At 36.7% G+C, this 26,507-nt stretch overlaps 1 protein-coding gene across 8 annotated transcripts in view; it reads right to left on the reverse strand.

Moving 5' to 3' along the window:
- adgrb2 (adhesion G protein-coupled receptor B2) overlaps positions 1-26,507 on the reverse strand; it is a 450,506-nt gene that overhangs the window by 82,357 nt on the left and 341,642 nt on the right. For all 8 annotated transcript variants that reach the window (XM_053490019.1, XM_053490013.1, XM_053490018.1 and 5 more), the window contains 5 exons: positions 23,195-23,298; positions 19,967-20,069; positions 16,153-16,303; positions 9,343-9,412; positions 4,476-4,542 (listed from right to left, as the gene is read on the reverse strand). In XM_053490019.1, the coding sequence (XP_053345994.1) occupies positions 4,476-4,542; positions 9,343-9,412; positions 16,153-16,303; positions 19,967-20,069; positions 23,195-23,298 (495 nt within the window). The remainder of the gene's footprint in view (positions 1-4,475; positions 4,543-9,342; positions 9,413-16,152; positions 16,304-19,966; positions 20,070-23,194; positions 23,299-26,507) is intronic.

Consider the following 26,507-nt stretch of genomic DNA (forward strand, 5'->3'; position numbering starts at 1 on the left):
GTGAATGATGATCATCTGAGAACCATTGATGCCATTGATGGTGTGTCATACGGAACAGTACAGGCAATCATCACATGTGATTTGAACATGTCATGTTCATCCACAGGCTGAAGGAGCAGAAGGAACATCGTACCAAAGCCTGTCAAGAACCAAAGCCTGTAAAAAGAATTTACATTTATCCAAACTTACTTTTTTATGTCATTATACATCCAAGCAGTTGAGGGTTAAGGGCCTTGTTTAAAGGAAACAATTTAGAGAGACAACTTGGTGCTCATGGCATTTAAACCTGGGACTTTCCGAACCGTAGTCCAATGCCTTAACCACTGAGCTACAGCTAACAGCGAGTGGAAAAGCCCACCATCTCCACAACTGAAAAAGGCGAAGCAAGTCCGTAGCTCGACCAAGTGCATGCATGAGCAATTTAATGCATTGTGCATCAAGATTTCGTCCCCAGTGCCCAGAGAGTTAAAACCAAATTTTGCTGCCATTGTTTTAAGACGTCTGAGGAAGGAGATATGGCCAAAAACCAAACTTGTAAACACAGCTAATCTTAAAACCTTTTGATATCCCTTTGTATTAGAATGGTATATGGTTAAAATTTGTTTCGGTTAACCATACATTTTGGCCATTCAGTAGCAATGTACCGTACTTGCATGGGTTGTAAATAACCAGAATTTTAACTCCATCGCACCAGTTTTGAAAAGTTGGATAAAACAAGAACAGTTTTGCCAGGACAATCATCCTCATTAGATTGCAAATGCAAGGTTCTTGTCAAATAGACTAGACCAGGCTAAGCAAACTCTGTGGACTGTCAATCAATAGGTGGAGCGTTTGAATTTTAGACCCAACAAGCTTCCAGGCCCGAATCCCTCGACAACCCTAGGGATGCCTTATCAAGCCTCTCATCCTAGCTTAGTAACGAGGTAGGAGGTATAAAGAAAAACATGCTTTATTTACTCAAGATCGAAACATACTTAGCCTTATTGCTGGTGATTAGCTAGTAGTGATATTTATTGAGCAGAGATCTGAGGTGTGTACATGTACCTAAGTCTGGGAGTAAGAATCGGCAATGGGTCGTGTGATGAGCCTAGTTATAAGCTTTCTAGCAGAGGGTTCTTGAAAAAGGAGTTTACAGAATTCCGGTCATATATTCCACATAATACAAAGAAACCTGAATGTGTGTTGAAGAAGATGTTCAACAGCTTGGAACCAGCAGGAGTCTTCACTCATGACTAAATCACCACAGTAAGAAAAAAAAAAATTCCGGATTGACTGATTGCTGTATTATCACTGCAGTTGATAATAGTGGGCTCTTTGCCTGTGGTGTGAATAAAATGAGCCGGCAGGGACTGGCTCTCATAATGAAAGAGACTAGACTTTGACAATTGCCTGGTGAGGTGACTATGGTTAAAATATTCCCCACCCCACCGCCTTTGTCATCTATTCAAACTACCTTGGTCTTACAATTACAAATTTGGATCAATTTATACCTGGCAGTGTGTAAGAAACACTCGTAAGAAACAAAGATGTTTTTTTGTTCATGGCCACATTAGTATAAAATCCACAAAAAGCATTCATGCTCATTAGATTATCCACTAATTGGGTTTAATCTCTAAGCTTTCTTTAAGACCGAGTGATAATGGGTATGCTAATTTACACAATATCTTCAGTCATCTCTCTCTGTGTTTACACACAGCATGGACGACTGCCTTCCTGCGGTTCCTGCCTGTTGTAAATAATGTGGCAGTAAATCTGGCTGTGGTTCCAGGACACCAGCTTCCATTCACACCTTGTCAAGTGCTTCACGCTGTGCTAGTGGTCTATAACAGGCAGGCTAATTCAAAAAGTTGCCTCTGGATACTCTAATCTGCATGGTGCTAGCGGAATGAGTGGAGGGGGAGAATAAAGGAGTGTTGTAATCCCTGACCCCTTAACTCATGAATCCTGACCCTGCCTGATTGTTCTGTGACTTCACAAAATAGATTGTGAAATAATGCTAATCATCTTGTCCTATGCTATAGTATTCTTTCTCTTCCTCACCATAGACTGGTTACATGCAAAAAATGTTTTTATTTATAAAAAAAAAAGAAAAAGAAATTAAATTAAATAACGTGACTTGTTGGGCGACATGTATAGTCAGTAATTAAGTACAATTTATGTGTTTCAAAGCTGATGCTTTCTGAACATAAGTTCTTTGTAGTCGTTAATTCTTGTGAAATTTGCTTCAAAAATAACACCATGCCATCAAACCGTGCATTTAGTCACACAGTCATTAATTACTTTCATTACATGAGCCTTTAAGTCTTCTTAACATGTTTAAATTAACTGATGCTAAATAAAATTATTATTATTATTATTATTATTATTATTAGTAGTAGTAGTAGTAGTAGTAGTAGTAGTAGTAGTATGATGCTGATGATGATTCTTCTTTTTAATATTATTACATTTACATTTACATTGAGGCATTCGACAGATGCCTTTATTCAGAGCGACTTACAAAAGTACTTTGAAGTTTCTGTTTTTGGATAGATACAGTACTTACAATGGGTTACTAAGTAAACCCTAACTAAATGCCAGCAGTTAAACACTTTTGAGACTTGTTTTATTTATTTATTTATTTATTTATTTAGAGGGTGTTGATGGTATTAGTCCAAGTATTGAAGAAACAGATACGTCTTGATTATTATTATTATTATTATTATTATTATTATTGTTGTTGTTGTTGTTGTTGTTGTTGTCATCATTATGTGTTGAGTAATTTACAGTAACAATCATTATTATAAAAGACCTGTAAAAAGACTCTCTGGGAACCCTTAAAACCCAGCAGAAACGCTGATGTTGGATTACTACTATTGTAATATAGTTTTTGAGGATTTAGAACAACTTGATAAAATGACATTGTGAGAACGTTAAATGAATGATTCTACAAACACAACTTATTAGCAAATACAACCTTATTAATGCATTTATGTCAATTAAGATCCAACTGCACCATGTCTAGCCACATCCATGGTCCTGCAAGTTTCTAACTGGGTTTAGAATTATAATCAGAGAATAGTATGGAAACAACAGCTTCCCACACACAGTGCGTGTGTTTCCTGTTTTTTTATAACACTTCTTATTACGTACTGTAAATCCATGCATTTATTGGTACTAATAGTGCTCCAGTGATAAGATCGCAGTACTGCAGGAAGTAGAGGTTGAGTCTCGCTCAGACCAGCAGTTTGGCATTAATATTGTTTTAAAGTCATTTTGCAACACTTTGTATGGGGCATTCGTTCACTGTTATCACATCATCATGGAGTCAATGTTGTTCCAACATCATTTATCTCATCGAAGTAATTCTAACTTTAAAAAGCAAGATAAAAACAAGATTGTTCCAAAGTCGGTAATGTTTCCAAATTAATGTTTTTGCTGGGAAATTCTATCTACAAGCATGCATTTCTGAAAAAGTTCAAAGTGAAACCTTTTTAAGAAAGCTAAAGTGATTATACAGCCAAAGGACCATTTATTATCCTTATTTTTGCCATGACAGCTATTTGTTAGGTTAATAGATGAAACATCTAGACATTTTTATATATTGTATAGTTGAGAAGCATTTCAGCTTTCTGTTTAAATGCAATGAAAAGATCTGTTGATTCAACTTTGAGCTAAAACTAGGACAGTGAATGTATGGTAAACTAAAATTTTAGCGCCAAATCCGACACTTGTGTTCTTGTTTTCGTTCCGCTGCCTGGAGACAAGTTGCAAATCTGCTTGACAGTCTTGCAGCACCTTAAACATGAACCCACACCTATCCGTGCTAGAATCTGACGACTAGTGTTTTGTTCTGGAGCTGTGTGCGCTGCTACGGCATGGGCGTCGGAAAGTGACCTAAACAACAGCAGGTTCAACAACCTTTCAAATTCTGATCATGTTAAAGTACTTGCTGAGAGACAATCGCACTGTTTTGGTCTTTGCCGAAAGCTAGACTAATTATTTTTCCATTAATTAGATTTTGCCTCCCTGAGGATGATGGAGGCAGCATCTCCAGATGCCCAAATCTCATTTCCTGCAGTTTGTTTGAGTCACAACACCACCGAGACACGAACAAACAACGTAAATCACATCTGACCATGAAGAAACAGACAAACAACGCAAATCACATCTGACCGTGAAATACAACGAAAACAGGTCGCTCAAAACTCATTCAAAACACACCTGAGAACAGACTAGAGATAATGTATATGCATGCACACGTATACACACACAGGCAGATACAAACACAAATATTCAGAGCTTTTCAAAGGTTTACTGAAGCATTTAAAACATGCTACACTGACAAAAAAAATTATTTATGCGCAACACTAATTTCATTAGATTACACCCCCCCCCCCCCCCCCATGTTATTAGTGTTGTGTGTACTGGGGGACATCAAAGATGCAGGAATGGCTGTACGAGGGAATGAAATCAGAAGTCTGGAGCACGATACATACCAAAACAATGACAGCTGCAGGACCAACAAACGCATAGAGGAGACCTCCTTCCAGAGACAGCCAGCAGCTAAAGAGGAGGAGAAAAACAAAAGCATGTCAAAGCCACCACAGCAATCATGTTAGTCGGATATAATATCAACAAACAGACAGAGAGGACAGACAGATAGATAGATAGATAGATAGATAGATAGATAGATAGATAGATAGATAGATAGATAGATAGATACTGTATATGTAATTCCATCTGTTTGAAAGTTAGCTGTGACATTACACTCTTTTACGCTTGGGCTGATCATTTCACACATTACAAAAACAACAGACAAAGATTCATTATACCAGTAACACAATAAAAGGTCTATTTTCTTTTTTGCAGGGTGCCAATTCTTTTATCCTAATACTGTAGTTCGGCTAGTCTATTATTATTAATATTATTATTATTATTATTATTATTATTATTATTATAATCCTTAAATTATTTAACATAATTGTATTTCTTTTTTTTTTTTAATCCATTGGCATAACTTTTAGTTCAATTCAATTCAATTTTTTATTTTATTTTAACAATTGACATTGTTGCAAAGCAGCTTTACACACTCAAAAGAACTATTTAAGTTTGTATGAGATGTGAAAATGTATGAATCAAAATGAGTTAAATTTATTTAGTCATTTTATATTAAATTATATTAAATAACCTAAATAAATAAGTGTAATTATATTATAACTTGTGCAATCTGTATATGAAATGCCATAACTGATATTGTTTGTGCATTTTTGGGGTTTAATGAATACCACATTCCTTGTGTAAATGCACCTGCAAACAACATGGAATTGATAAATGAGACAAAAACTTGTAACACATCTACAATACCAATATAACTGACAAATTATTCTCTCAACAAACAAACATGGGACAAACATTTGCTAATAACAATGTCTCATATTATTAAAAGACATTTTTTTTCTGACTTTGTGCTGACTTTGGAAATTCTTCCTATAAATGTTAAATAAATGTGACCTGTCCCTTTGTAAGACCCTGTAGAAATGATCCAAATCACTACACATCATAGTGTGATTTACAACTGTTAGAACACCTAACTGTGGGAGGCAAGGATGGATGAAAGTAGCAGCTGCCTGCCAAAAACTCACATTCAAAACCAATTACAGAAGCACTTTCGGCAAGAAAACACATCTGACAATTTAACGTCATCTTAAACAACATTTAAAAGTAACTGTTTATAAGTTGTTCTGAACCGCCTTTGAACCATCAGCTAAAGGGAGCTACAAAGCTGATTAGCTTCTAGCAGAAGGCTGACTCTCAAATCACTCTCTAACCCCAAGGTGACTACTCTGTGTGTGTTTACATACTTTACATATGCAGTACACTATATGGACAAAACCATTATTAAATGTAGGTGTTTCTATCAGGCCCCTTATGCTCAGTGATGCACAATCTTAATTCTTCAGCATATCAAGACATCTTGGCCAATGCTATGCTTCTGACTTTGTGGCAACACTTTGGGAAAGACTATTTCCCACATGACTGTGCACACAGCAAGGACTTTAAACACCTGGTTTGACGAGTTCGGTGTGGAAGAATTTGACCGGTCCTAATACAGAGCCCTGACCTTAACCCCATCGAGCACCTTTGGGATGAACTAGAACGTAGATTGTAAGACCAGGCCTTCTCATCCAACACCGGTGCCTGACCTTATAAATGCTCTAAGGAATGAATGGACAAAAAGTCCTATAGAAACACTTAAAGATCTCATGAACCGCCTTCGAAGAAGACTGGAAGCTGTTATAGCTGCAAACGGGGGACCAAGTATATTGTGTACTGTATATTGTATATTGCTCTAAGTTCTAGAGCAACAAGCAATAGCTTCTACAACCCAGGTAATGTGCTTAAATCTGAATTTGACTTCTTCAATATAATTGGTCAAAAGATGTGGATTAATTAAGCAATATCACACTCAAGATCTTGCCGATGCATGCATAGCCTCATGCCTATACCCGCTTAACATCCTTGCGGGTATTTTTCACAACAGCATTTTTTTTTAGCATTTATTTACCACAAATCGATGTAAATTACTGACTCATATAATTTAAGCAATTAAATAGAGTCAAAACCAGAGCAAATTGCATTCATCAGCTCCTAAGGGTTAAACAGATTCATATCACACTGATGCTTTGAAGAGCATTCCGTCATAATCTTAGCAAAGTATTCATCCAATTTTAGGCAGAGCCAAAGGGTGAAGAGGGGAAAAAAAAATTTTAAGACAGACGGAGAGTGAAAAAAAATTAATTTTGTTCCGTCTGCAGTTTGATTCCCCCTCCTACTCGTCTTATTGAGAATGGAACCCCCACACAGTTCATTATCAGGGTTTTAGTCTCCATCGCTCAATTCTACATCCTTCCCACCATTTCTCTCAGAGTCTGGCAGATGAAATCCTTCCCAGTACTCTGCATCATTTACTTTTTTGTGTGTGTGTTTATGTATGTATATGTGTGTGTGTACATGACTATCCTTCTATCTGAATGATTTTATGATTGGCATGCCATTTGCATCACACTGATATAAAATGTATTAATTTCTACACGTACGTATGTGTGGAATGTCAAGAGCAGTGTTGGGTTTCTCAATGTATTCCTGCTGTTATACCCCTATCTCACCTATGCGGTTTGACTATGCAAGGACCAACGCGCGGAAAGGTGGAAACCTAATCACAGCGGCAAAACTGGCTGTGAATCATGATGAACCGTAAAACCGCGCAAAACCACGTAGGTGTGATAGGGGTATTAATAGTTAACAGATTATGGGCTAAACTTCGCTGAGTGATGATGGTAGAATAATTATAAAGGTCTTGACTAAAACAACATGCATGAGGAATCACAAAGGAGTTTTCATTTTCTGCAATAGAAAAAGTACTTGAACTAGTTACTTTTATTAGAAAGTTATGCTGTAGTGTAACTGATTACTTTTTAAAGACATTAATTTTATAATGTAATTAGTTACTTTAAAAAGTAACGTCAACACTGGTAAAGAGAAAAGACAGTTTATTTCTGTGTACTGTAAATCGTCCTTCACCCCAGACTACGAGTACAGATACAGTCACAATTAACATGAATTTATAAGTACAATTCACCTTGAAATGCAATAATTAAAATACTTTTCAAAAATATATTTTGCGTCTTACATCACTCAGTCAACCCTATAAAAAAGAATTTTTTTTTGCATAAAGTTGCATCATTTATATTTTCTGAAAATAATAAGAAGAAGCAAAGTTAAGTTATTTTTTTCCTTTTTCTCCTTTATTTTTAATGATATAGTGATGTCAACCAGTCAGGTCAATCCACACCATTTAGTGAACATTTAGTGAATTCCTGCTCTTTTATATCTAAAATACTAATGCGATTTTTCAACATTTGCAACACTTAGCAAAACCACTAATCCTTACAGAAAACATATCCTCATGGTAGTTCACTGGGTCAGGAACTGAGAAAATGTGACAAAAATGAGTCTCTTTATGTAAATGGCTTTAATTATGGATTATGGAAGGAAGACAAATAAAACCATTATATATATATATATATATATATAGTTTCATTCCACAAGACAGGCCAATTTGTCTGCATAGAACTGTAAACAAATACCTCTGAAATTTAGCTCTCACTTATTACTATTAAAACTAGACATTATTAAATATTTATATTGGACTTAATAATAATAAGACAAATGCAATTTTTGATTTTTTTGTGTTCTTTTTCCTCTTTAGTTTTCATGCTGTGTCCTGATCAGTTCTTTCATGCTTAGAACTGGCTGTGCACCTTTTTTAAGCGAGTCCTTTAGAGTATGTTTAGAGAGTTTAGTTGGCATCACTACTGGTGCTAATCAGCTGTGCACCATATATAACAATTTATGTGTGTTTGGCATCCATTAACATATAAATATGAATATGAATATAAAGAAAACCAGCATTTTTTTTTATGTTTGCAAACCTTTACCAATTTTGGTAAATCCACCACATTCACTCTATACTGTACAGTGGCGGGCAAAGGTGTTGAGACAAAAGTGGAATTCAATGTTTTAATGACATTCTCACTTTTATTTCGATTTAAATCATGGCAATCAAAATAATAATTTGTTATTAATTTGCAATTAAATTGATATAAAAAAATAAACAATATTTAGTATAAAATCCTTCTAGATCTGGACGAGCAAAAAGACATCTGAAGTACACAGGTGGTCACTCACTCAAACCATGCCTGCTTGATTACTTCAGTGTGACCTGTTGAATGTGCTCCGGTTTATGCTAAGGCTAAATTGGATATGGTTCTCGTGTGAATGTACTGCTCATGCTATAAATGCTGTGTATTAAAAAAGTACTCCCAGCCATTGCATTGGGCAGCAATTAAGCTCACTCGTCTCTTCAACATCCTTTCCGGCGGTAAAACGCTACTATATATATATATATATATATATATATATATATATATATACAGTGGGGAAAATAGATATAATTTTTTTTATATATATGTATGATGTACAGAACATGATTTCTTGAAAGCTTCTGCCACTGTCGAGACCCAGGCCATGGCTTAGGAAGCTGAATACCATTGTCACATTACCAGTTTTTCACTCTCTTTTACTTTTTTATTTGATTAGCACAATTCGCCAGCCAGATGAATTAATTAGTAAAAATGCTGTATTTAATGTAAAAGCACATAACATGGTCATGTGACAGAGATAAGTTTTTTTTTACTTTTTTATTCCGACATTTTCTTGTAAGCATAATACTGTAAGTACGAAGACAAGTTTGCGTGTTCCTGATATTTCAGTGTTTAATCAGTGAGAGATAAGGATACTCACTAGTTTGTTGTGCCGTAGCCTCGAGCTCTGGTAAATCCTACAGATACAGCAACAATCAGCGCTGGCAGACCTGAGAAGAAAAGGACACAAAAAGACAAAAGAGGGAAATGCATGAAAGAAATAAAAAAGACAGATTTTTTATCTTTATTCACTGCAACACTTGGACGTCAGGACAGCTTTTTTATTTCTTCTATACTATTCTTTTCATTTAAAAATGTACATTAATATCATCGGTATTTTCTTTGTAGAGCTCCCAGATGACTAATAGTTTTCTTAAGCCTTTTTTAAGTATTTTGCTTCTGGCACTTACACACTTTGCACTTATATTTCAATGCAGAAGTACATCAGTGAAACTGTATATGTTGCATTTTACCCTCACAATTCCAGAGCTTTTAATAGACTGTAGACTGGATCATAAACATTTGTGACTCTGTCTGTAAAAGCCTGCAAACGTCTTTTTTTTTTCTAAATTTCTGTTATCTACATAAAATCACACTACATATGATTACACAAAAATGACTTTAGCTGGGTTTTTACAGAGTGACGTTACATGGAATAACATTGTATAAGGATTCAGTTGTTCATCCATGCATGGTGTATAGATATGCATGTTTGCTCACATCCACAGAACAAAAATGGTTCAAAAGACAAAAAAACGTCTAGTAAGCAACAGGTCCTGTATGTGGGCAGAAATGTCTTGCTGATGATAGAGATGGGAGAAGAATGGCCAAACTGGGTCGAGCTGACCATGCTGAGCAGAAAGGCAAATATAATGGTCAAACATTGAGGCAGCTTGTCTACAACAGCAGGAAAAAAAAAAAAAACACATCAGGGTCGACTCCTATCATCCACAAAGAGGAATCTGATATTACAGCGGGCAAACGCTTATGAAACCTGGGTGGTTGGAAAAAAGACCAGACACCATTCACCTTAATCATCGTATATTACTTGCCTGAATGTGGTCTCTGAACTTAAGTTTGAGCAGTGGATTGCTCTCAACCCAGCACCTGGCTGCTTTAAATCTAACATGCTCAATGCAAGCACACTGGCTGCAGATTAAGTGCAAATGCACAACTGTTTATATACATTACAGCTCAAAAGTTTGGGATCACTTTCTAGCTCCATGGACGTTCCTGATTTTTATTTCTTTCTAAAACAATGCACAAAAATATGCAATAATCTTCTCTGAATAGTTGATACTTTAAAATGTATTTGTTACTCATGATCTGTAAATCCATATGTGTTATTTAATAGTTTTGAAATCTCTAATCAATCCCTAAATCACTGAACTAAAACTAAGAAATTTGCAAGTGATGATCAGTACACCCCCCCCCCCCCCCCCCCCCCCACACACACACACACACACTCACCACTTTTCAAAGGGTCAAATTATTGACCTGCATTAGGGTAACAATAACAATTTAGATTATTTTGTTAAGAACTGTCCAACACATTATTAAAACCTTTAAAGACTGTTTTAAGCCTTCCATTTGCAGAGTAAATGTGGTCAGGAGAAACATTCCTAAATAGTTATTACTAAAAGGCTAAGTAGAGATGGTTAAAAAAAACTGACAGTAGAAACATCAGCTATGATTAATAGTGGAATTAAGAGCATTTCCACATGCACAATATAATGAGAACTCACCGGATTGGGACTAAATAGCCGTGTGGCCCTAAGAAAACCACTTGTTAGTGAGACTAATAAGAAAAAAAGGCTTGAGTTTGATAGCATTTTGGTCTTCAGAGTAATAAAAAAAAGGTAATGTGCTTTGATGAGGTCAGATTGACCCCAGTCCAGAGTGATGGTGCGTCAGGGTATCGTAGTGGATCATGCATAGTGGTCAGTGTACAAGCCTCTAAAGGCAGTATTATGATCTCGGGTTGTTTCATTTGGTCAGGTGTAGGCTCATCAATGTCATGTGGCATGACGTTCGTAACTAAATGACCAGGTTACCACATGAATAGTGATTTCTTTCCTTCATAGGCATATACCAGGGCACAAATTGTGAAAAAGTGGTTCCGGCTGCTTGAGGAATTATACATGAACACATGAAACATTAAATCACCACCACACTGTACTTTTTTGGGGGGTTCGGGCAGAATACGTGTATATTTGCATGTATAAAGATAAACGTTTATAGCTGCTATTCCTTAATAATACTGATGCATTTTGGGAATAAAAATAACAAAAAGCACTCTTCTTCACTTTCTTGTAAAAATTCTGATTTCTTGCGTGTCATAAACAAGCCAGAGAATATTAAAGCAATAATACACCAAGCAACAAGTAAGCTAAGCTCCCATCATGCAGCTTGATTCCTTTCACACCTAAAGTTGGAGTTTAATGATCCTTAACTTATCTGGGCTGGCATAGTATTTATGCCTTTTGTCAATCCTGACGCAACACCCACGACACCACTATTACATGATAGTTTCTCCCCCTTTTTTTCCCCCTGGCTCAAAAAAACAACAACTTTTATTTTCATCATTCGACATATAGAAAAGAAGCAATTACATCCTCCTCCGTGGGAGGAACTTCTTCTTTTTTACCATCACGGATGCAATACCTGGGATGGCGTCCCTCCTGCTGCTGCTTCTCTAATGTGTTTGCTACAGTATCACAGCCAGGAAAGAGCTGCTTTAGCCATGTAGTAATTGCACCTATCAATTATGCTCATGCTTTGTCAGATGTGTCGTGTTCATGCTTAACGAGCAAGTCTCTGTAATATTCATGTAATTAACAATGCCCTGATTAACTCTGCAATTTGAAAGCAATTAGAAAAATTCACATGTAATGTAAAGAGAAACAATAAAATAAAAGCAAAAAATAAGTAAATGAAAAACAGTGCCCTGGATCACCAAGTGGTCTGGGAGTTCACTGTATGTGTTTCTTGTTATGACTTCAAAAGTAATGGCTCCCTAAGACAAAATAACCTGAATAAATTACCATATGTCATTTTGACAAATTTGACAGAAGAACTATAGCTTCATTTTTTAAAAGCCTGTTTAGAGACAATTTTGATGAGATATGTTCATTCATTGCTATCTTTCAAAGCACCAGCCAATTTTAAGCCAGGACATTAAATTATTCATTCATTAATTGAATTTCATTGACTTCACTGTACCATGATCCAGATAATTATTTCAGTACTTGCGTCCATATTTAAGGCATACAGTAAGTGTTTTCCAGCAAAACTATACATTTGCATTATTTAAAAAAAAATTATGTTTGTTACAATATAAAGGTTCCATGTTATAAGCCGGCTAGAAGATAATATACTGTACTGTATATTGTATAATACATATATTAGTGAACATTCTGTCATTTGATTAGATTGCTAGGCATTTAAGTTATAGATTTATCTACCACTAAATTCCGTACTTAAGTACAATTAAGTATGTGCTCTAAAATCCACAAACCACTCCACAAAAAATCAGATTTTTTCTGGATATCTAGTGTATCTGTCTGAGATACTGATACTAAAATTTAATGGTATTTTAAACACAATCGATGTTGCTGCTGTTGATAACATCAATGCGCATACATTTTTGTAGACATCTAAAATGTAAAAAATTAAACCATACATTAGTAATGAACAAATATATGTCGAGTTCATCATCTGTATACAGATGCTTTACAAGTTCATGAAATCTTGTAGGCATTACAGGATTAGGTAAAAACAAAAGTTATTTATAATTTTTAACTCAGGTTATATTTATTATTTGACTGGTTGGTTTATACACGGCTGGACAAATAGGAGTGATCACTGCGTAAGTGTTTGGACAATTGACATTTGAGCTCGAATCTTGAATACTTTTAAGCATTGGTGAGTTTTATGGATAAAGAAGAGACCATGTTAGTTATTGGATATGTGTCTCAAAAACCGAGATTTCTTTTTCATGCAACGACTCGCTGATATCAACAAGATTTGACATTAATAATAAGTTAAAGAGTTTCTCTTTAACTCTTTAGCTAAGAAGGTAAGCTATTAGCTCGATCGCATTTCTTCTCACCTGCCTGTTTGAAGGGCTTGAGAAAAGAGCCAGAAGAATCCGTAGCCCAGAGGCCAAGTGGGTGGGATCTGTTATCCAGATAACCTTCAATCTCTTGGGTGCACTAACCAATCTGTGCTATCATAATGACCTGCCAATCATTTCTGTAAACTAGGACTGATGGAATTGTTTCGGTTCTGTCCTCCCAACATTGGGTAGCTTAGGTCACGATATGTTGTGAGTGACAGCATGAATGCTTATTTTTAAATTAGAAAATCTATACACTTTTGTGTGATCATCAGCTGAAAAGTACCGACTCTGGTTAAAATGTAGTGAGAAAAACTACAGGTTTTTCATCAAAAAAGTAGCAAGTTAAACATAATCACGTTATAGTTCAATACTTCATTACTTGCCACCTATAGCTATCATATGCTTGTGACATTTGCAACTTGTTATATTAAAATGTAGCCATACTGTGTTATGTCATTCTGTTGCACTAAAACTAATATTGGAAGCCAGATTGGGACACGGCATGAGGTTGAATCGAGCAGAAGTTTCATGCCCTACTGTGCTACATCAGTCGTCCAAAAGAAAACATACATACTGTAGATAGATGCAGGGCCAGTGCTATGTTCAGGGGTGTATAATTGTCCCTATAGGTGGTTAAAGTAAAAATATCATATTTCACCCCTGGGTTCTGTTAACTGCTTTACAGATCAGGCATAAAAAAAATTAAAGCACAAAACCTTAAGCCCGGTATTGTGTAGGTTCCCCTTGCGCCAATTGGGCTTCTTTAGCACATTCGGGCATAACCTCTGTAGGTGTGCTGTGGGTTGCGTGATGGGGCCTCCTTGGATCGGACTTGTTTGTTCGGTGCATCCCATGGATGCTCGCTTGGATTGAGATCTGGGGAATCTGGTGGTTGGGTCAAGAACTTTGAACTTGTTGCCTGCTAAACCCCCTATGCAGCAGGCTCTGATGCACTGGGTGTTCTGATAACTTTCTCCCATGGTCACCATGGACTTTTTGCCTGCACTTCAGTCTGTAATTTCAGACTGGCCTTTTCTACCCACGAGTATGGTTGAGTCTTGGTTGCCCATTATCCTGTCAAAAGTATACTGGTATGTAATTAATAATCAATGTTAATCAAATCTACTGGCAGTGGTGTTTGAGTTGTGGCTGATCGGGATAATTTAAAGTAGATCAGGATTAATGGGCATTTAAGTTTATAAAACATTGTTGTCCATCCAATCCATTCCAATCCAATCCTATCTAAACGTCTAAATTAGGAAAATATCTTATATATTATTGTCTTTGTCAATGCCAGTAGTGCTGCTTTTTTCAGCATTTCAGAAACTGATGATTTCCTTTTAAAGTTTGCAAAAATTTATGTAAATACTAAAATAAATAAAAAAAATATGCAGTGAACAGCATCTGCAGTGAATAATGCCTTATCAATAAAAAAGGTCAAAGCAGAATGGCCAGACTGGTGACAAGAAAGCTACTGTAAGTCAAATGATCATCAGATTACCACTCTGCACAGCCATGGTGAGTAGAAAAACATCTCAAAATGCAGAACACCCTGATCCTTGAGGCTGCAGCTAGACGAAAAAAGACTTTTCAACGGTTTTTCACTTCTGTCTGCCAGTTTGAAATCGTTAAGTTTTATTTCATAATGATGCTTCACGGTGGCACTTTTGACGAGCACCATGGACGTTGAAGAGAAAATCTGTTTTGAATGCAGTGCAGTGAGAATAAACACACACTTTTGCATGCATTCATCTTTAAAAATAAGGCTTTCATCAGATGTTTTTAACCAACTTTTCAGATCGGAGAGGGAGAGAGAAATGAACAAGCTGTGAAGGTCTGTAAATGGTGAAGTGCTTTTGTCTGCTGAAATATTCTGGGTCTAAATCCAGACGACGACCTCTGGTACAGAGTATTATTAGATGGCAGTGAAAAAAAAACACATTCAACAACCTTTAAACAAGTTTAAAACAGGACCATAGCAACATTACTGGTATGAATCTTTTACAGCCAGAAGTATGGTGCATTCTTATTTATAAAATCATGACAGGGAAGTAGAGAAAACCTGCTACTACAAAAGTCCAGCTGCATGATTTAGACACTGAAAATATATGACAGCCATGGTTGAGTCAGGAATGCTGTTAAGCTCTGATTGTCAATGTTTTCTCACCACAAACATGACTATGATTCCAGAGTATGGCCTGTTGGTATTTGTAGATTTCGGTCATATATAAACGTCACATGCACATGGACAATGTGTTTTAGACAATTAATGATTACTAAAGTTTTTTTTTTCCAGTTTTAGCACATTTGCCGATTCCCTTTGCCCTTTTCCCCAACGGCTACTACCAGTGGAAAGGCTTAGCGGACGTAAAGTCACCTGCAGAAGAGCAATATAATCTCTAAACAGCATGTCTTTGGATTGTGGGAGGAAACCAGACTACCCACCAAGCATGGGGAGAACATGCAAACTCCATGCACACAGACAGCAAGGCGGGAATCGAACCCGGACCCTAAAGGTGCAAGGCGACAGTGCTAACGACGAAGCAACCCTTCCGCCATCATAAGCTCATAGATGACTGTAATTGGTTATTGTCTTTCTGATTGACAGGTAATAGAAAATATGTCATCCCTCACACACAGCCAGACAATTTTGCTCACTATAGCATTAATTAGGCCTTTTGTTAAATTTGTGTGTTTGTGTGTGTGTGTGTGTGTGTGTGTGTGTGTGTGTGTGTGTGTGTGTGTGTGTGTGTAAAAGAGAAAAAGAGTGAAAGAGAGATAGGTACATACCCCAACCCAGGCACAGAAAACGCTTGCGAATGAGGCGTGTCCTTATCTTGCCAATAACAGCAAGGTAAGACTGCCATGCCTCTGTTAAAACCCAGCAGAAAGAGGCCAGAAAGAAGAAATGGAGAAAGGCAGCAGTCACAGTGCACAGCCCCTGAGAAATTAGAAGGAGAGACAGAGCGAGAGAGTATTATTATTTGTGATATACTGTAACTATATCATACAAAATTATATTTTACATTAGAGCTACAGTACAAGGCTTTAAACACAAGGTGTTCGAGAGAGATCAGCTCAGATAGAAATTTATTTAAGCTAAGAAGCTAAATGAATTAAATATACAGTGGAACCTTGGATTGCGTGCATAAAAAAAAAATAACACGCACACACATGGTCACAGTGTTTTATTAAACAGTACACGCGCACTGAGACCGAGCAGGGAAGACGGTTATAGACATTTCTGCAGCGCAAGAGAGAGAATAACCATTGGCTCAGTTGTGATCACGTGACGCCCGGCATTTAAACAAGAAGCGCATGCGTGATAGATGATACTCAATGATACTTGGTACTCGTATGTCAAGACTCGCTTGTTTTTCAAGTCAAAATGTATTAAAAATTTTTACGGATTGCTCGCAAACCAGGGTTCCACTGTAGTCTTACAGTATGTGAATGGAGCCTATTAAAGTTTTGTAAACATGTGACTACAACGATGTCAGTCACAACAGCAGATGGCAAAAATACTGTTAACCCATATTAGGATAATTTATATATATATATATATATATATATATATATTCACTGTTAATTAGATTCCTTGTCACACAGATAAAAGAGTTGCAGTATGTTTTGGTGGACTCATTTAAAAATTAAACAAGCATATGAAAATGGATGAAGAAGGTAATAAGGATATTAATTTGCAGAAGTCTGATTTGTTATCATAATTATCCCAGACAGTGTACAAATATGTAATCCCTCTTGGATTTGGTGGGGTTTGCTAGCATTAGCTCATTCAGTGCTTCTGTTGCAAATGAGTCGATGCTATAGAATATGCTGTCGTTTAAGCATAAACTGATGTGCAGAGAACTAATACTAACATTTCAAGCTTTCAAATTAATAGATGACTAACTGTTCCAGGGTTGAATACTGAATATTGTTAAATAGAAAGCTAGTGCACTTAGTAGATTGTACAAACACTTATTCCGCACACCAACCAGTGACCTTGTTCAGGGGTTAGAGAGGGATTTGTGACTCAGCCTTGTATAAGAACTTAGTTACTCCTGTGGCTTGAAAGTGGCAATTCAGAACAATAAAAATGAGGCAAAGTGTTGTTAGGATGACATAATATTATCTGTATATTAATATGTATTCTTGCTAAAAGTACTACCATGATTGTGCAAAAGGTATATTATCCACTTATTTAAAGGAGCTAAAAATTATTCAAAAAACATACTGTACACTAGAGTTTACAAAGTCCCATGCCAGACACTAAAGGTAACCGTGTACACAATTACAAACCATATGGGCAGGGAAATAAAAAAAAAGGGATAAAACATTCTGGAACATTTTGGTGTAAGCTGTTTTACAAATTTAATCAGCATAGGGCTTTCGTGGCCTGACATGAAGCAGAGTTACTATTATCACATTCAAGTTAATTTTCTTTAACAACACATCTTGATATATCTTAATATATATATATATATATATATATATATATATATATATATATATATATATATTGTGAAACCTTGGATTGCGAATAACACGGTTTGCGAGCGTTCTGCAAGACATTTTGACTTGGCAAACAAACTAACACCCAAAGTCTTGGTTTACGAGTACCGAGTATCATATATTACGCATGCACATCTTGTTTTGACGCCGAGTGTCACGTGATCACAACTGAACCAACGTTTTTTTTCTCCCTTGTGCTGCGGAATTGTGGGTAATAGTCTTTTGTTGTGTGTGCGAGCGTGTGTTAAAAGAGTGGAGGAAGGGTAATTGCATAAGACGAGAAGGGGAGAGCGGAGCTTACTTTAGATTTACACACACACACACACACACAGTTCCTGCATGCACAAATGGAAACACTTATTTGTCAGAATAATTTTTTTACTTTTTTAAAAGGTAAAATGCAGGTTAATTTGTTTCATTTTTACTTAATACATTGTGTTAATTATTTTATGTAGTTATTTTTTTGGTCTGTGGAACGAATCATTTGAGTTTTAATTGTTTCTTATGGGAAAATTACATTTGGTTTACGAGTGTTTGGAATACAGGCCCACTCCCAGAACGAAATATTGCTGTTGTGATAAACCTATTAAAAAGTGCTGACACAGGAGACTCTGGCATCTATATAAAGCATTATAGTTTTTTTCTTTGTTAAATAATAATTTGTTAATTAACTCTTAATTAATTTGTTTATAATTGTTCAACACCATGCAAAGATTTCCATACAAGTTCACTATGGATCAAAAGCAAACTTTACTTTTCTTTATATAATCGCCTGCTACATTAATGCACTTATTCAATTTTCACTAGTGCTTGGATGCCATTAAGGTAGAATGCATTTTCAGACTGGCTCCTTCAAATCCGAAATCCTAGCCTCTCAGGAACTCTTTTAATGCCCCAGAGCATGTGGAAATGGCTTGGAGCGAAATCAGGACTGTATGGCAATAACTCCCAACTGTACTGTTTTTGAAGTCTTTTATAAATGTCAGTCGGATTTATATCCTCATTCATGACAAATTTTATCATAAGTTCTAGTTTAGACTTGAACATACATCGTAATTTTTTACTGAATTGTAACTACAATGAAAGAGCTACCATAATAAAAAAATCCAACACCTTATCAGTGTAAAATGTATTTTTATTTAACTTGAGAAAGAGAGACATCTGTACAGAATAATTAAATATTATCTGTGAATGAAAAGGAACACTAAAGCAGGCCGAGTGTCTTACAAAATTTACCCACAGTATCTGGTTTGAATTGCGGTCATGGTTTTCTTTTCTTACACTCTAAACGTTTCATGGTGATTGACACCAATGACATATAGCCGAGCCCCGGGCCCTCGATACGACTGCTAATCGCGAAACATCCTTCCACAACTTGCTGTTTTAACCGAGATTCTATCTTACAGAATGTTCTGACAGGCATGGACAAGTGTTAATATGTGCAGGACTACAGTCGTTGGCACTGCTGTCGCTGGAGTGGTTCAACAGATTTCTGTAGCCAGGTTCAATCTGAGCATGCTTGTGCTAATTGCTTTTCAGTCAGTGCATTCTAGGTCCTAACAATGGGTCAAGCCATGATTTTTATTAAGCAAATTGCTGTATTGTTGTTAAGTACATTTAATAGCAGGTCAAAGAGCAAATGTGGTGTTAAAGAATGAACCCTGAGGTGCACACTGATGTTCTCTAATAGAGCGGATTCCAGGAACATTTTTCCAAGAAACTATTAGGTTGCTTTTTGTATTTTTCTTTATTATCTTTCAAAAAGTTAGATGCCACTGACTACTTATTTTAAAATTAATTATTCATTTAAAAATAAAAATAAATATTAAACAATGTTGCCAGGTTATAATCATACATGTTTAGTTAGTGTCACTGTCAGTGGGACATACAGTAGGGGAAGGAAAATACTTTGGTACTGAAAAATTATCAACTTGGTATCAATAAGTACACTTATTACATATCATAATTATCCAAAAACAATGCTATGTTTTATTCCTTACACATTTGTCATCCCGAGATATTAATATTGCTGCATTTATGTTAAAGCTGCAATCTTACATAAACACACATATACACATATACTCACACTCACCTTGCTGAGAGTCTGAGATTGTCCCACTAGTATAAGTATGTTAGAGGCCAGTATGGACAGACAGAAGTTCACTAAAATGATGGACCTCTCAGAGCGGATGTACCTGAGAAAACAACATTTATAGTCACAAATTTGCAAAAAGTACTTCATCTTGCTTTTCTCAGAATTTAGCTATACGTAATGGCTGTAGCAGAACCGTTGTACCACATGCTGCAACAGCCTTAATTTACCAAGAGCAGCAATAACACTCTGGGTAATTTTCCCATGAATTAAAATAGTGTCTGCTTTATCTTGTCTATATGTGGCTTTAGAAATAAACGCAGTTAAAGTCAAGAAGGCTAAAAAGGTTTTGTCCAGGTGCGGAATGGCTCTTTTCAATGAGTCAATACCCTTTGCTTTCTTAGTGTTTTTTTTTCTGCATAGACAGCTGAGAAAAGCAGTAAGAAAGAGTTCAATAGTGTCTCAGGTATTGTAGGCTTGGGAAGATGAAGTCAGAGTGTGTTAGAATTCTATATTATTTTCCCCCTTGGGCTTTTTCCCTTTCTCAGGGTCACCACATCAGATCATTCGATCTACAAGCTATTGGCAAAAGTTATTTTGCTGGATGCAACAATTCACCCATTTCCCCAGGCTTGGGGCTGGCCCTGAGAATGTTATGCATTTCAATGATGGGGTAATATATATATGGGCATGGGGTAAAGGGTATTACAGTACATAAGGCCCAACTCAGTGGTAGCAGACCTTAAACTCTCAACTGTCCAATCAACAACCCATCAGAGCCTCAACCACCTGAGTTACCACTGCCCCTCTAGATTTGTATAATAATGCAATAATTATTCCAATGCATTTACTAGTAAAAGCCTAAAGAAATCCAATTTATACTAGAATTCCTTAAGTATTCCATTTATGTAAAACATTGATGATGAAATGATCACCTCATAAAATTAGCCTTAAGCTTTCAGTGCAGAAATAAAGAAACAAATGGGAGCAAATGTTTCAGAGGAAAACAAACAGATTATAATGAATAACTTAATTTGTGCAAAGTAAAAAATATATGGTAGAAAGGTGATTTAAGTAACTTCGGTCTTTTAGTAGTGAACACTAAAATTGGCCAAAGATGATTGAAAAATGTTGCCTGGTCAGATAAGTTTAATTTCTGCTGCAACATTTACATAGTAGGGTCAGAACAACATCAAGGCATGAATCCATCATCCAGGCTGGTGATTGTGGTGTATGGTGTGGGGGAATATTGTCTTGGCCCACTTTGGTCCCTTAGTACCAATTGAGCATTGTTTAAATGCCACACCCTACCTTAATATTGTTGTTGACCACGTCCATCCAATTGTCACAAAGCTAAAATAATCTTAAACAGGTTTCTCCCTCACAGTCACTAGATCTCAACAGCAATGTGTGATGCTATCATGTCAACATAGACCAAAATCTTTAACGAATGTTTATAAAAAATCTTGTTGAATCTACAGTATGCCATGAAGAAATAAGGCAGCGTAGTAGACAAAAGGGGGTTCAACACAGAACTAGCAAGATGTACCTGATAAAGTGGCTGGTGAGTGTACATATACTATTTCCAGTGAGATTAACTCATATAACATACATTCTTGAACTCATTCTGTATACCACTTATCCTGTTCAGGTTCACTGGAGACATGTGAACCATTCAAGGAGACTCAGTCCATCCATCACATGGCAGACAAGCAGGCACACTTTCACATTCACTCACACTCTATGGGCAATTAAGAAACACCAATTAGGCTAATCCACATGTCTTTGGTCTGAAGGAAGATACCTGGAGGAAACCCACCAAGCACGTGGAAAACATGCAAATTCCCTGCACACAGACCCGAGGTGGGAATCAAACCCTCGACCTTGGAGTGCCAACTAGTACATCATCATACATAACTTACAATTCCAATTAATTAACTTTTAATTAACAGAAAAAAGACCTGAAGACAAGTCATTAGATTGCTCTTGACTTACTGCTTATTTAAAGATAAAAATGGTGGGTTAAGGCACTGAATTGATTTTTATTGTGCATGTTTATCATCCAAAACACCTAAGATGGCAACACCATCAAGGAACAAGGATGGAGTGTGGTGGGCATGAAGCCTGCCCAGTGCTCTCTGCATTCCAGGTCCTGGCGTTGCAGTGGATCGTCTTAAAACCCATGTAAAAGATTTATTGCACTGCAAAGGGTTTAGCATCATGGTCAGTGGGAGTACTCAACTGAGCTCCGTTAGTGTTCGGGACACCATGTTAGTCTTCACTCAGCCATCTGCCATGCACATACTGCTGTGTTTTGAATCCTCACAATAACAACTGATCTAGCATTCACCACATTATGCTGCCTGTCCCTTAACTACTCCAGAAAACATCAAATTGCAGTTTTGTCTCAGTGTGAGTCCACTGCTATTTGAATAATCCCTCGTGAAAAATTGCCTAAGTCTACAAACTTAATTTTTTCTTTGGTCGAATTTCAATAGAATATTATATGTAATTTCCGAAGAACAGATCAAAGCAACCCAATTTAAATATTTACTTAAAGTGACACAGTTTCAAAAAGAATGTATCCAGAATGAAACCAGTGTGGCTAAAGTTATCAAGGGAACATGATACAAATATACTTTTGTACGTTATATATTTAATACATACAATAAATTATTTTTGGAATTGCATTAGAGAGCATGAACACATGTAGTATTTAACAGAATTTATTAAGTAAAATAAAAAAAATTCCCAAGTGGATGATACACCAAGAGGACTCACAATGAACTAATCACATTTTTATTATTATTTATTTATTTTTTATTATTACATCATTAATACACAGTTTATAGTGCCTTACATAAGTTCTTACCATGATGCTACCAGCACCATGATTCACTGAGATTATGTTGTTCTTAGTGTGAAAAACAGCACTTGATTTCTGCCAAACTTAGCAAGTGTCTGCTGAGTCAACCTGCCCTTTAATTAATACTTTTTTTTGTGCAAAACTATGTCTTGATCTGTTTTTGATCTTTATCTTAAGTGTTTATGTTTTCTGTGCATGCACATTTACTATTATATTTTATAGCTTAGGTGAAAGATATAAATACATTTTAACTCATACTACAAAATGTGGAAAAAGTCAAGAGTGTAAATACTAATACATATAAACTGCACTCTAAAGCATTTTTTTTAACCCATGTAAAAAATACTTTGAGTTTCCCTCACCTCCAGGAGGCAGCGTAGATGACCAGCAAGATGATCAAAGCCATGCAGGAAACCCCACAGCCTACCATAAGGGGTACTGAGGGCAAGCTGGATGTTCCCATATCCTGTGTGTGAGAAAGCAATAGAAATATTTATATATACATATATATATAAATAAATAATAACTACACAGTGTCCCAAAAGAGCTTTTTGGTTTTCAGTGAATTATAAACAATTTAACCTATTTATTCATGTACTTATGCATGCAGACACATTTTTCTGTTTTAAAATAATATTTGACAACATCTGTGGGAATATCTAAAGAATGGGAAAAACTAAAAATGATGACCAACAGGGATGGCGAGGATTTGGGTCAGGCTCTGGTAGACCACCTTTTGGATACGGATTCAAAACGGAGCACAGAATAATGTGTATGAAAGAAAAAAAAAAATATATATATATTACAATGTCGCATGACTAAACTGGTCATGGTTAGTTGCATTTGGACAAATGGACCGTTCCAAATCTTACATAATTAAATACCCTTGATTAAGCTACAGTATCTGTGGGGCAGCAGTAGCTTGAGTGGAGCCTGAGTGCCAACCGGGACTTTTGGGTTGTTGAACAAGATCCTTCATCCTCAAGCACTCTGATAAAGTAAGAGATCAAGCTATCAACTCAACCCAGAAAGAAACACTGAAATGACTGACATCTCTCCCGATATCTGAGAGTATTCATCTCCCAATGTACTTGATGGCATATGGACAGATCATACTACATGAGCTTAGTGTATAGATGTAGATTGGAGGGAATGGCTCTATAATTCAATAACGGGGTGGATTCATTTAGAATTTCAGTTTTAAATCATAGCATGGTGCATATGGTGGAATTAAATAAATGTTTAAATGAAAAAACTCACTTCTGGCAAACAGTTAAGACATACAGTACTGTAGCACTAACCCATACACATAGGTGTGCACTCTGGGTATGAGAGTAAAAGAATGTTTTCTTGAAAGCGAGACAGAATAAAAGAAACACCTAGTCAAAGCATCAGGAAGTGCATTAGTGGAGAGATGTGGAGGTTCAAAGCTATTTTTTTTAAAGTTTCATGGCTACAGTACGGCTGGTGGAGTTGGCAGGCACTGCCATCGCAGGTGGCAGAGAAAGGCTAGTAGCTGCCAAGATCAACCTTTCATCTTTAGCTTAGGCCGATGCCCACAGCATGCTAATAACCAGCTCGATGGTAGCTAGTCCGCACTAGACCTGTGGTTTTCGTGCAAGTTTCTCTAAAAATTACAGAGGCCACTGAAAGTCTTAAAGTAACAACCACTGTGAAAGAGCGAGAGAGAAGAACAAACAACAACAAACTCAAACTTCAATCACACAAATGCAAAGGCGAGAAGAAGGTTCTGATCTTGACTTCAACACACAGCTATCAAACAGATCTCAGACTAGAAAGATATTCAGGATTTAAATTACAAAACGATAGCAGGAGGAAATAGCTGCATGGTTGAGAAGTAAACATAGATAAAGCCCAAAACACTTCAGCTGCCTTTGACCAGACACAAACAGAAGCCTATAAAGAAAAAGAAATCGACTTCAAGAATAAAGATACATATGTGAGGTAAATGTGTTTGCTCAGATCAAGCACTAATGGCACAGATTCAATGATTCTTATGGCACTAACGCATTAAGTGCCATAAGATATTAGCTGAAAATGACCTAAAAACTAATTCATCCACAACCACTGGTATATAACATGCCAGGTAAAGAAAGAGAGTGAGAGCACCATTATCGTAAACACTGGCCCAAATAGGATGATAGACTGCAGCACATGTGTCACATATCTTTTCACCTCCTGCTGCATACTAAAATTCTGATGCCACAAATTACAAAACACATCATATAGCCATCAATCCCAGCAGTCCCTGGGGCGGTATAGAGATCCTAACGAGCAGCAGCCACATCTATTTTCAACTCTCCAGGTTTACCCTACTTCTCCTGCCCCATGTAGTGCCCACAGTCCGTTTATCAGTCTCTCTCTCTTTCACACATATTCCCTCTCTCTCTCACTCTCTTCACTTCTCTTCGTGAACCTTTTCTGCAATAACTCATTATGACAAAGAGAAGGTGGAAGGGGAAAAGAAAAAGTGGAGTTGAATTATAGACAGAGAGGAAAATAGGGAATTCCCAAACCTAAAGACGGAACTTAAATCAAACAGATAAGACCTTGTGAGCTCAAACGTAGGTCCCAAATCTTTAAAGTCGCTCTACCTTCCGCATTGAAGCATCTTGAAGCAAAAACAGGAGACCCAGTACTATTGTTGCATATGGCTAGGCTGTCCTTCAGGTTCCCAAGATACTTGTTATCGCTGAAGTAGCTCAGAGAGTAGAAGAGTGTGAGAGATGACAGTCTGGGAAGTAGGGATGTAGGGACTGTGATGGAGGCCCAAAGCTAAATGCATGAACCTGCTGACCCATCAATGTGTTCTTGGAATCATACTGAGGCCCAAACCTGTTTTTTTTTTTTTTTCCTTAACCTAATATAGAATGAGTAATGGTGTCCCTGAACAACACAGCCTTCTAATTGGCAATTTAAGAAAGGTATGCAGTGTTGTTAAGGCTCGCTGGAAGGAAATTTAGGAATGGGTATTCAATTCAAATTTTATTTTATTTGTATAGCGCTTTTAACGATAGACATCGTCACAAAGCAGCTCTGCGGATATGTATGAATTCTGGATATGCATTTATCCCTAATGAGCAAGCCAGAGGCAATGATGGCCATGAAAAAAAAAAAAGAGGTGAAATCAGTAAGAAGTCTTTCGAGGAACCAGTCTCAAAAGGGAACCCATGCTCACCTGGGTGACACTGAAAAGTATGATTATAAATAATTCCTTTCTATCCTGCTGTACTATACAGTCGAAATGTGCAATTGTGTAAGCAGGAAATTCATTACAGTTTTAAAAAGAATAAAAATGAAAATGGGTTTTATCTTTCAGTTATGCCACATGGGTCGGTCTGGCCTAATCTCTGTTACAATTCTACAATCAACATAGATCAACATAGTTGTAGTACAAGTAATACAGCCCAACACCAGCTACACCAGCCTGCACCACAAGCTCAGCCTAAGAACAGCTAGAAAATTCCAACACCAGCTACAGAACCCCAACTCCAACCAGCAACCCAACTCCAACATGACCAGGCTAACCGCAGTTTGGAAATGTCAACATCAGCTAGATAAACTCTAATTAAACAGCCTGATGGCCCCTAGATACTGTTAGTCTAATACGAGCTTGAGTACGCTAACTCCAACCAGTCACCTAAGTCCAACAAA

Source organism: Clarias gariepinus, chromosome 28 (genome assembly GCF_024256425.1).
Source record: "Clarias gariepinus isolate MV-2021 ecotype Netherlands chromosome 28, CGAR_prim_01v2, whole genome shotgun sequence".
NCBI classification, from domain to species: Eukaryota; Metazoa; Chordata; class Actinopteri; order Siluriformes; family Clariidae; genus Clarias; species Clarias gariepinus.